This window comes from Scedosporium apiospermum, assembly GCF_000732125.1.
Source record: "Scedosporium apiospermum strain IHEM 14462 chromosome Unknown SEQ_SAPIO_0085, whole genome shotgun sequence".
NCBI classification, from domain to species: domain Eukaryota; kingdom Fungi; phylum Ascomycota; class Sordariomycetes; order Microascales; family Microascaceae; genus Scedosporium; species Scedosporium apiospermum.
In genome coordinates, this window is record NW_015971786.1 from 722,103 (window position 1) to 734,371 (window position 12,269).

At 51.6% G+C, this 12,269-nt stretch overlaps 2 protein-coding genes and 2 pseudogenes across 2 annotated transcripts; 2 read left to right on the top strand and 2 right to left on the bottom strand.

Annotated features, from left to right (window-relative positions):
• Nucleotides 1–228: 228 nt before the first annotated feature.
• Nucleotides 229–3,375, top strand: SAPIO_CDS2214 (uncharacterized protein; the record flags this gene model as incomplete). Its single annotated transcript, XM_016785303.1, has 6 exons — nucleotides 229–1,080; nucleotides 1,161–1,363; nucleotides 1,739–1,828; nucleotides 2,545–2,828; nucleotides 2,884–2,965; nucleotides 3,021–3,375. The coding sequence occupies 6 exons, from the start codon at nucleotides 229–231 to the stop codon at nucleotides 3,373–3,375; spliced, it is 1,866 nt and encodes a 621-aa protein (XP_016645181.1).
• Nucleotides 3,376–4,048: 673 nt separating this feature from the next.
• Nucleotides 4,049–6,010, bottom strand: SAPIO_CDS2215 (uncharacterized protein; the record flags this gene model as incomplete). Its single annotated transcript, XM_016785304.1, has 6 exons — nucleotides 4,049–4,141; nucleotides 4,196–4,260; nucleotides 4,315–5,290; nucleotides 5,353–5,560; nucleotides 5,615–5,707; nucleotides 5,772–6,010. The coding sequence occupies 6 exons, from the start codon at nucleotides 6,008–6,010 to the stop codon at nucleotides 4,049–4,051; spliced, it is 1,674 nt and encodes a 557-aa protein (XP_016645182.1).
• A 529-nt stretch (nucleotides 6,011–6,539) lies between these two features.
• On the top strand, nucleotides 6,540–8,114 carry SAPIO_CDS2216 (annotated as a pseudogene; the record flags this gene model as incomplete).
• Nucleotides 8,115–9,211: 1,097 nt separating this feature from the next.
• On the bottom strand, nucleotides 9,212–9,592 carry SAPIO_CDS2217 (annotated as a pseudogene; the record flags this gene model as incomplete).
• Between the last annotated feature and the right edge of the window lie 2,677 nt (nucleotides 9,593–12,269).

Consider the following 12,269-nt stretch of genomic DNA (forward strand, 5'->3'; position numbering starts at 1 on the left):
TATCCGTCAGAAGTGGGAGGAATGGCGCAGGTGCGGGGAGTAGCCGCGATCCCACCCTACCCACAATGCCGCCCTGAGAACCCCTCGTGATGGTGAATGTCCGGAAAGGGTAGTAGAGTGGTAGCTGCAGGGCATAGATATGCACGGCCGCCGTTGCCCTTCGTCCATGCCCTGTATTTTTTTTCTAGTTTATTCCCTGTACGATTTTCGACTCTCACCTACTTCAAGATGAATTCTCACGCCCCTATTAGGAACAGCGCACTTTGGCTCTCTTCATTCGATAAACCCCTAGAGCTCGTTTACCTTCCCGTCCCTGAGGCAACGGCAGGCTCAGTTGTCGTCAAGGTCCTCAACACCGTCGTCTTCCCCTACGCCGAAGACATTCACCAGGGAAGACTACCCGTGTTCAACCTCACCCTCCCATTGGTGCCGCACCCTAGCCATATCGGCCGAGTGCACGCCGTTGGGCCAGACGCTGTCCTTACGAAGCCCGGCGACCTGGTCTTCTTCTCAGCTCCCATTTCTGCGCGAGACGACCCAGATGTCGGCATCATTCAGGGTCACCATGGCGGAGAGGGGTCCAGAGGCATCAAGCTTATGCAGGGCGAATGGCGAGATGGGTCACTTCAGCAGTATCAGAAGGTCCCGCTTGAGAATGTCTTCATCCTGAATGAGGACCGACTGTGCAACCAGTTTGGCTACACCCCCGCGGACCTTCATGAGATATCGTTCTACACTATTTCGGCCGGTGCATTATGCGAAGCAGCCGAGCTGCGGGCGGGCGAGACAATTATCGTTGGCCCTGCCACTGGTACCTTCGGTGGCATCACGTCCGACTTGGCCCTCGCCCTGGGAGCCAATGTCATTGCAATTGGTCGCAACAAAGACAGCCTTGAGCGTTTAGCGAAACAGCTGGAACACCACGAACGTTTCAGCTACGTCGTCATGACCGGCGATGATGAAGCCGATGCGGCCGCGATCCGCAAGGCTAGCCCCGACGGACGCGGTGCCGAGGTATACAACGACTGGGCATCGGGCGCTCTGACGGGCTCACCGTATTTCTCAGCTGCTATACGCGCCGTGCGACCAGAAGGAGGGTCGTCCTCAGCGGAGCTCCGTCTGGAACTATTGCGGTGCCTTACACTCTCGTTATGCACCAGAACCTCAAAATTATTGGCAAGGTGATTGTCTCACGGTTTGGGATCGATCTGACCATCAAGATGGTCCAATCGGGGGTTCTCAAGCTCGGGAAGCGTGGAGGGTCGACACACAAGGTATATAGTTTAGAAGATCATCACGAGGCCTTCCATCAGGCGAAGACGAATGGATTCCGGGTCTACACCAACATAGCCCCTAACCCTTGGTAATGTTTGGAACTGTTCTATTGCAACTCCACTGCTCTTATTGCAGTTAGCTAGTTCTCTGCTGCTGGCAGATGTCTACGGAGATTTAACTCTGATGGCTTGCAATAATCTCGAGTCTCAAGAATGTCCCGTGTTTGCAATTACATAGCATCTCTTGGTCCACTCCATCGTTGAAGCTGCTAAACTACCTAGACACAGCCTCTGGGGCTCTTTTCTTCAAAAGAGAGACAATAACTTAGGGTTTCCGCTGCGCACCCGAGTAATCCACGACCATCATATCCGGTCCACTTCAAGAGAATCCCCCTAGCTCTGGGAGATGGTGACTGAATGATCCTCTGCAACGGCAGCGGTTCAGCAGCTCCCCACCTTACCAGGTGGGGACCCGGCATTCGCGGTGGGGCAGTTGACGGCTACGTTGAGTTGGGTTATGTTGAGTTGCCACCGGGAGCCGCCAAGAATGCCGGGTCCCCACCTGGGTAAGGTGGGGAGCTGTTGAACGGCAATATGTGCCTGGTATTCCAGCAGCCAAGATTACCCCTATTGGCACCCCCTATTGGCACCCCTGTTCCTGTATTTTGGCCTTCCCTCATACCTCGATACACATATACCACTATTCAATCGAATCACCGTTTTTAGCCGCATATCTGTGATATTTATGCGGTTGCTGCATCTGACAGGAGCTTTCTAATCGGCTCGGCCTAAGGGTGTCACGGAGATTGGTGTTGGATGGCAACATGTGCCTGAGATATTAAGGCCCACTGGATGCGGCGGGAATTATCACCATCATTCAGCGACGAAGCACTAGAATTTAGGCCCTGAAATTCAGGCAACAGTGCAATAATGGTAAAAAAGCTGTCCCATTCCACCAGAAATGGATGCAACTATACAACTACAAGCACCAGACAAAATTTTTGATTTTCTTTTTTCCCAAATGTATACACACACAGCTGGTCAATTGGATCACCGACTTCATCATATTGTAGGTACGAAATTTGGTGTGTTGCGTCCCACTTTGGATGCATTAAGCCTTAAGCTGAGCGCCACCGACAAAGAAAGGTACCTGGCTTGACAGGGTAGCCCGACCAGCCACCGAGTTGACGAAATAACGCCTTCAAAAAAAGACACATTTGTTCATTTGTTTAGTTTGTTCTGGGTCTGCTGAGTTTACTTGTGTATCAAGCTTCGCCTTTGAGCTTTTCCAGTTGGCATTTTCCAGGATCGAAATGGCGTGTGTCGACTGCTACAGGGGGCATGACCATCCCGGCCCCGCTAGTGGGCGAGAGATCAAGCTCCACGGCTACGATGTCTACGTTACAGAGCCGCAAGCCGAAGGACGTACAGCGAAGGAGCTGATCGTTGTCCTTTCTGACATCTTTGGATGGAACACAACCAATCTGCGCAGACTGGCCGATTCATACGCTGAGCGGACTGGCTGCAAGGTGTACATCCCAGACTTCATGCATGGTGAGCCCGCGCATCGTTTTCTTTCTGGGCGGGGTCTGGTTGCTAAAAGTCACAGGAACTGCCGCACCTCCGTCGATAAAGAAGGTTATTGACAGGATTCTCAATGAACGGGGTCTATGGGGGTGGCTAGTAAAACCGTACGTTCTAATTACACCACCGCATGTTCCTAATGACGCTGACATCGAAGACCAGGTGGTTGGTTTTGAAAGCCCTAGTCGTCTTCTTGCCCTGCACGATTCGGAACAACGTCGAGAAGCGCTACCCTGGCATCCGAAACTTTTTAGACGACTTGCGCTGCAACGAAGGGGCAAATTCCAAAATCGGCGTTGTGGGCTTCTGTTGGGGAGCATACAGCGCCACACGGCTAGCTCACGGTGACTTGGCGCGCAATGGCAAGACCCTCATCGATGCGGCTTACACTGCCCATCCGAGTAAGATAAAAGTTCCCCAAGATATCGAAGAAATCAGACTCCCCTACAGCATGTGCATTGGCGATATCGACTTTGCTATGCCTCTACCCAAGGTTCAGCAAGCGGCGAGGTGGTGATTATCCCGAATGCAAAACACGGTTTCGCTGTTCGAGGTAACCCCGATGATAAGGTTGAGAAGGAAATGGCTGATCAAGCAGAAGATCAGATGGTTAGATGGTTTGCTAAATACTTGGCCTAGATGCAGAGGGTGGTGGTTCCTATTTGTTTCTCTTCCTCGCAACCCTCATAGATCGCAACCCTCATAGATAGGTCTATGGGGAAATGATAGCCCATAATAGTATTTACAATAGAAGAATTTTGCCCAATGCCACGTGGACAATGAAGAGAGGAAATGTGAACATGGCAGGCAAACTAGAGGATCTCTCGAAAGGAACGGCTCGCCTCCAAGCGGCAACCCGGTGACTCCTTACCGATATTGATCAGACTGAGCGAGGGTAGGCATCCGATTTACTGAAGACGAGGCCGTTGTGACAGCAGGGCTACTCTAGGTCCGGATTTGCACTCGTGGAGGGACATCGTTGAAGCATGTCCATACGTCCCTACTCCTAAGAGTTGAACGAGATGCCTCAGCAAATCGACATGTGTAATGGAAGTAAAGAGGGAAGAATTATTGTTTCTTATAAACGCTACTTGTGATATATACCAATTATAAAATGCATTCCGCATACAAGATATGCAGCTCTCACCCTTCGAACCGCAATATCTCCCAGAGAGTCCTCAAGAGAACTCCTAGAGCTTACGCGGAGGAAGTTGAACTAGGGTCTTAGGCGGCCAGATGCCCTGCTTTCCGGGGGATATGATACCATTTGGATCTAAAGCAGCCTAACAACGGAGAATCAGAGAGGGTGACTTTCCATGCTGGGGAACGCGACCCACCTTGAGAGTCTCGACGAATCTTCTATAAATATGGCCGTTGAACCCATACAGGTTCTGGACGTCATCTGGCAGTGTTTCTTAGGAAGCCTTTCTTTCAAGGACGGCTAGAAGAGACTTACCCATGTGCTGTACATGAGATCGGTAATTGGCAAAGCCATTTTTCTCAGCCTCGGCGAGCAATGCCTTGACTATCTTGCGACCACCTTCGCGCTGCTTGGGGTTGGTCTTATCAAAGACATATTCTTGGACGAAGAGGATATATTTTGAGAAAACGTGACAGCCAACGAACGGATCGACCTCTTGCTCCTCCATGATGGCCTTCGCCTTCCTGAACCAGGTCAAAACCGTCTGTCCCTCACACGGTAGGATGAGAGTTGTGTCGATGTGTGCACCCGCTCCACTTCCGTCGGCGGGGAGATTGTAATCTGCCAGCTTGACGGCGAGCATTGACGGAACACCCGCAGCCAACGTTCCGATCTTGCGGTTATCCACAGGCTTACCGTCTTCCCCTTCGTAGAGCGTGTTCTCCACCCATGCGTTGGGAAGCGTCGGTCGAACGACCTCCTTTATCCTAGCCCAACGGGCGAGCACCAGCTGTTTTGGTCCATATAGGGCCAGCACGCAACGCCAATATCCCGTGTTGTACTTTTGCTTTAAAGCAGCGATACTCTCGGGAGTCAGCGGCCCTGGAACGCTCTGCTGCTCATGCTTGAGCGCATCATGGGAAGCGAAGTGATTGATGTTAGTAATCATACCATGGCTCTGCGTGATGCCTTCCCGGTCTAGTTGCTGAAGCATGTCGATGAGTGGCGCGAGGTCGTCGATTTCGGGACAGTGGATCTTGACGTCCATAAATGACGCTGGAGCCGCATCAAGGGCCACTGCCATCTTTGTAACAATGCCCAAGTTGCTCTGCAAGAAGAGGCCATCGACTTGCGGGCCAAAGCTGTTGGAGCAGGCGTGGGCGCTGGGAGAATTAGGCACAGCCCACTGGCCCGTCCGGAGGATGTCTCCTGACGGAAGCACCACTTCTAAGCTGCCGATAAAGTGCTGGCGATCTCCGGAGATTGTGTAACCGTGGCCGCGATCCAAAGTCTGAAGAAGGGGGGCGGCGTGAGTTAGTAGGAAAGAGCAACTTGAGAGGAAAGTTGCCATACATTGCCCAGAACACTTCCCCAACCAAGAGCCGGGACGGACATCCAGAGATCGAGGTTATTCTCAATTAGATGATCGCAAACATCGAAGAAGGTTACTCCTGGCTCAACCACGATGTAGGCAAGCTTCTCGTTGACTTCCAGGATGTGCTTCATCCGCTGAAGAGAGAGTACCACCGAGCCAGCAACTCGAGGCGCGGGACCACCGTATCTGCGACATTTGTCAACAATTGATTCGTGGATTGGGCTTCCTTGAGTATTGTACCCGAAATTCTTTCCCTGCGAACAGACCCAAAGCGGAACTTGGTGCTGGTTGGCCACTTTGAGAATCGCCTGGATCTCTTCAACAGACTCTGGACTGGGGATTGTTTCAGCGGATTATCATTCCAGCAAAAAAATGAACCAAATTTGGAGAGACGCACCACAGTCCGGCAGATGCTTCGAATCCTTCCTCAAACAAGGGATACGGGTCCCGGAAATTTACCAGACCTTCATCGGCCACCACGTTCTCCTCACCAACAATGGCTCTAAACTCGCCTAGGGCACGCTGAAAGCTAGCCTCGTCATGGCCGGGGGGAAGGGTGCGAGTCCCTGGCTTCCTGGTCCCGAACGCATGGTCGTGATGCGACTGGAGCTTGGGATCTGTATACCACTGAACCATTTCGGCGATTGTGATTTTCTGGTCTAGTCTGGTCTAGTTTGGTGTCTGTAAGGGGAAATGATCTCGAGCACCTGAAGCGCCAGCCCGTCAAGACGTTGCGGATTTTTGCCTGCTAAAGAATGAAAAAGCTGATGACAAACCACGCCGACCGCCCCGGCAACGAGTTTCGCTACCCAAGTCGTCAATAGCTGTTGAAGCATTCACACTAGGTGGCACCCGTGTGTCGATATATCATCGATCAGGCCATTGTGGGTTTGGTGGGGGAGAACTAATTGCTCCCCACCGAGAGAGACTCTCCTGGCGGGGGTGGGGTTGGAGACCTGCCCACTTCGGAATTCCGGATGACGACGCTTTGAGGTGGAAGTGTCGGTGGTAAAGTTTTTAGACATTGAGAGTCTCGGCCAAGACACGATACTATCGATATAAGTTTCGAATTTTCAAGATTCAGTTCTGGGTATCGTTTGTTCCTAAGAGCCCCCCAAAAAGCGAAAGCATCTTCCAGTTTGTCGCAAATAAATCCTTCTCTACCATGGCCCACGTCGTCCCGGGAGTTCCAAGCAGTGGGGGAACACGCTTTCCCAAGCAATATGCCATGAGCAAGTGGAACGAAGACCACCTGCGGTTCGAAGCAGAGGTCTACGAGCTCGAGGTCATCGGCGAGATCCCTAGCACGATACATGGTGCATTCTACCGTGTCCAGCCCGACCATGCATTTCCACCCATCTTTGCAGATACCGAAATCCCCTTGAACGGCGACGGCAACGTGAGCTCGTTCTACATCAAGGATGGCCATGTCGACTTCAAGCAGCGTTATGTGCAGACGCCTAAGCTGATTGCTGAGCGTAAAGCCAGACGCGCGCTCTTCGGCAGGTATCGGAACAAATACACCGATGACCCGCGCGTTCAGAACGTCCTCAAGGGGACAACGGCCAACACCCACGTCGTATTTCACGACAACAAACTGATGGTCCTTAAGGAGGATGCACGACCCATGGAGCTAGACCCCATCACCCTTGAAACTCTCGGCTACATCGACTATCACGGCACCCTCCGTTGTCCTACGCATACCGCCCACCCCAAAGCGGATTCCGCGACGGGAGAGTTGGTTTCATACGGATACGAAGCTGCGGGAGATGCATCTCCCGACATCTGCTCCTTCACAGTCGACAAAAACGGCAGGCTCTCGGACGAGGTCTGGTTCAAGGCGCCGTGGCCGTGCATGATCCACGACTTCTGGGCCACGGACAACTGGGTCGTGTTCCCCATCAATGGCCTCAAGGCCAGCCTGGACCAGATGCAGAGCGCTGGTGACCACTTCTACTGGGACGAGACTCTCGACCATCAGCTGCTGGGCGTCATTCCGCGGCGGGGCGCGAAGCCCGAGCACGCTAAGTGGTTCAAGACACCCCAGGGCTGCTATTCGCACACGATCAATGCCTACGAGGAGGACGGTAAGCTGGTGCTGGACGCCAACGTCTGGACCGACCTGCACTTCCCTTTTTTCCCTAATACCAAGGGCGAGAGATTCTTCACCGACCCGACCAAGGTCAAGGCACCCATCGTTCGTTACCGCTTCGACCCGAATAGCAGCACCGACAAGATGATCCACCCCGAGGGTGTGCTTGTTGACGGCGCCAATGAATTTGGCCGCATCGACGACCGCCTTCTTGGCAAGAAGTATTCGCGCGTCTGGATCTTGAAGGTCGACCCCACATACCAGATCAAGATCAATGACTACGAAACGGCCGTCGGTAATGTCGGGTTCAATACTCTGGTGTGTTACAACTTTGAGACGGGAGCACTCCAGTCTTACCGCCATGGAGATGACTCCACGTTCCAAGAGCCCGTCTTTGTACCAAGACACGAGGGTGCCGGCTACGAAGACGGATATCTCCTGGTCGTAGCGGACCGATATCGAGAGGGCCGCAACGTCCTGTTGCTTTTCGAGGCGTCCGACATTACTAAGGGACCACTTGCGGAGATCAAGCTGCCGTTCAAGCTGATGGACGGCTTGCATGGTAGCTGGGTGGATGGTAAGGATGTTGACGCTGCGGGGGAGGCTAGTGCGGCACGGAAAGCGAATGGGGCTCCAAATGGAAAGTGATTCGTCCTCATTTATGTTTCCCCCTTTCCCTTTTATCATTTTTTTTTTTTTTGTGGAGTAATTAAAAAAAAAAAAAAAAAAAAAAATCTTGATACACGGAGTTAATGTTGGAATCTCAAGCGAGGAAGCTTTACGGCGGTCGTTATATAGTACATGTAAGAAGAATGTTCCATAGTGTTGCTCCTCGAGACAGTGACGAAGAAATATACGATCCTCTTATCATGTCGCACGTCAAAGATATCTGCTGGGTGTTTTCTGCCCGCCTTCGAAAAGTTTCCCCATAACGAGTAATCGAAACGTCATCCTCAGCACCGAGGCCTCTGTCCGTTATCGAAAATGTTCCAAATCTCAAGGGAATTTTCACTAGGGCAGGGTTTCCTCCAGCCGCTGCTATATGGGTGAGACCTGGCTCGTTGGAGCACAGTGTGACAGGTGTCCGCCGTGTGTCATGTGGCCGTCTACCTCCCTAGATATTCTTGAGATCCGTCGCATACTCTAGCTTTAAGTCCTCGAATTCTACGTTTTGGTTCCTCCTCGCAAGAGCTGGGGAAGAAATCAGTCAAGATACCCCCATTATGCGCGTAGAGAAACCAGTTGTTGGCAGCGTAGTGATGGAACTCCTCATTCTTGGAGCCATGGCTGTAGAGATCCCCGTACTCGGGCGGACGATGAGGCGATCATTTTTCGTCGATTATGTTCCGCGCATCTGTGATTTCCAGATGTGTGCTTTTTCGATCCCCCTGTGTAAAAGAGGCCAAGTCGCGCAAGAGGAGAAACTTCAAACACGTCTCTGCAGGAACGCGGATGCTCTTTGAAAAGCTCGGATGCATACCTCGTTAGCCCACGTGCGGCACGTTCCGAGAGAAACTCTCCCGCCGTTTGATGGACGAGATGGACCGGGCCCCCTTGTCTGTAACACCGAGAGCCTCACCGCCGCCATAGCTCTGGTACGGCCATCGCCGGGTATATACCTTTAAGTATAAAATATAGGAGCCCTTCATTATTTTAATTAATTGTGGCGTTTTACGCTATGCCTAGGAAATAGTAACCATATGAAACAAATAATATCTGTAGCCGATTGCACAACTCATGGCTCCTCACCAATCCTCCTCCTCCTCTTCATCGTCATCATCATCATCGGACTGTTGCTCATTTTCTCCATCCTCATCCATATCTTCATAGCAGTCTGAGTAATCTAAGTCATCAGGGGGAATAAGATCCCTCCCCAATGACATACTGGCCTCATTTTCGGCGGCAAAGCGCCGGATTTCATCTTGATCCATTGTCCACATATGTGCATTTTCCAAGACCTCAACGCCGGCATTGAGCGCGCCTCTAGCGCTATCCGAAATCCTAGCCGTTCGGAGGTAGTTCTCCGCGAGTGCCAAGGGCGTCAGCCCGTCCTTGTCCTTCAGGTTGTAGTCGGAGTGACCTCGTACAAGGATTTTCACGACTTCGTGTCCAATGTAGTCTTGCATGCACAACACATTGGTGTCGGCAATGGCTAGTATAATGTGGTGAAGGGCGGTTGGCCCCAAAGTACCTTGGGAATCGGATATCCGGTGGTTTTCTAGGAGATTGCAGACCAGTTTGTCCGTGTCGATGCGTTCATACACAGCCTCGTGCAAGAGTGACTAGCCAGTGAACTTTGCACCCCTTACGATAAGGCCGCTAACCACATCCAGCCAACCCACTCGTAGAGCTTCGCGTAAATATGTTCTACCGTAAGCATCGGAATAGTCGAGAATATTAGTCTCCGCATAGGTGAGAAGAGCATCGAAGTTTTCGCGCTGTTTGGCAAGAATGGCAATGCGGAGAGGAGTTCTCCCATCCTTGTCGCGTTTCGAAAGAATCTCCTTTTGCCCAGATCCATTTGCGGATCAGTTTCGAGTCTGTGCTCGCCGCACAGAGATGTGCAGGTGTTCGTCCTCTATCATCCACGAACTCTAAGTTATCGCTGACCGGTCCATCTAATATCTCTTTCAGTGTGTTAAAGGGAGGAACACGACAACGTCCACGGGAGTCACGACCAGAAGGTCCTCCATGACCTCACGTTTTGCCTGCCTGATTTCATCGCTTGAGGCGGCGGCTACGGAACAACTTAGATCAAATCTATGGGCCAAGCTGTGTGGCGAATGAAGAAACTTTTCGCCCAGAATTGTCCAGATTGACTCCCAAGCAATGGACATGGATGTTGCAGTCTCTTGCTTTTTTCCATCTAGGCTACTAGCCTCACGGAGAAGAGCCAGGGCGGGGGAGGATTCAGAGGGCAACAAATAGGGATCTTTGACTCCACCACATAGATAATGCAGCAGCTCGCTGTTCCCCGAGAATACAGCTGCGAGAAGAGGAGACATCCCACCGTGGACTGGTGTCGTGATATCGGTCTGGCTGAGTTGCAGCTCCTTGATATAATTCAAATTTCCGCAAAGATATAGTAGTCCAAGGTCGGGGCGGCTATGATCTTCAACTTCGGCGACTTGAATGCGCAGGATGACGATCAGAGTGTTGGTCGCCTATTGCTACTAGTTCACAGAGCAGGTTTACTGCCTTGAAATGTGAATCGTAGGGTTTAGCGAGGCGTAAGGCTTGAGGGTTCATGGCGAGACACTCTCTAACCTCCGCTGAAAGATCGAACGGGGTGATTTCTTGCAACTCCGGGCACGGTCCAATCCGGCGCCGTTCCAACTTGTGCCGAAACCGGAATGCTTTGCAGTCCCAGTAATAGCATAGCCGGTAGTAGATGAACGCGAGAAAGTTTCTTTCTGACAGTCGTTCAGGAGCAATTCGGCCTTGCTCAAAATTTTCTGCCATGCGTTTGACGGCAGCGTCATCACCCAGACCATCAGTTGACAGGATCCGTCTGACTGAGTACGTGTCCCCGCGAGCTGCTGCTGGAGCCAACCACCCGGCCATTGAAGGCCAGTCCTGGTGGTTTTTCATACCTACATTCCATATGGATTCCAGAATACGTACGTCTCCATTACATATCGCCTCCGTCCGAGAAGTGTTTATTATCTCTGCAGCAACCTCAGGATGCATAATATGGACGCGCTCCAATAGCCAAATAAGAATGTCTTTCTTTCTACGAGCGGCTGCGATTCTGAAGGCTCTTTCCTCGTTGACAATTGCTCCCAGGTGCACAAGGCGTTTTCGTACAACCGACCGGCTGCACTTCTCTACAACGGCAGCGAGACAGGCTTCCCATTTATTGGAGCTTCGACTGAGTCCACACGGCTCGTTCCAGCCAAGGTCGGGATCGGAGTCAGGATCTCGGAGCAAGAGTGCGATCAAACTATCGCCGGTCGTTTGGCTATGCACTAGAGCACCTTCTCTTGCTAGAAACTTTCTACCGTAAGTTTCCGAAAGCCATCTTAATATCTTTATGCGTCGATATATCATCGCGACAAGCAAAACCTCGTCTCCTTGGAAGTTTCGTTCCGTGGCCGAAGATCCCCCAAACCTTAGCAACACCTTCAGCAACGGAAGATTTCCTCGAGCAACTGTTTCGAGGGTAATAAAATCCGACTTTAAATAGCCCCTGTCAGAGGAGTCCGAGGTGATACGCCGCCTGGAAAATTCGGCATGGTGGTGTCCAGCGACGTACTCCCACCACCTCTGCAGATACTCACGAGATGGGTCGCATACACATAATGCAAGTTCGCGGACCTTGCGTCTAGATTCCTCCTCACAAGATCCAAAGGAAGCGTCAGTCAAAATACCACCCTTTTCCGCGTGGAGAAACCAGTAGTAGGCGGCATATCTCCGGGCCACCGTCTTGCGAGGTTTCCACTTTCCTGATGAACGACACAAAGGCTCAGTACTGTTTGCTCTGAGTCCTATTACCGATTTTGACTTTGAGACGGCGGACAAAGGGGTTTTCTGGAGGTTTTGGGTAAGTTTCTATGGCTACTTAAAGAAGACTTCCAGCTAACCATTGGTGTATGTTCGGCTTCTAACCAGCATACGTCAAAAGAATGACTGTGCAATTACCCAAAATCCAGACAGTAAGTTTTGGCAGCTACTGGAGACGATGCCCGGCTTGAGATATCGGAGGTTAGAACAACAAATTTGACGCTTCCGCGGCCGGGCATATTTTCGAGCATTAGTCGATTCAGGGACGAACCGAGGAGCTTCGAGATGCTCTTGGGATAC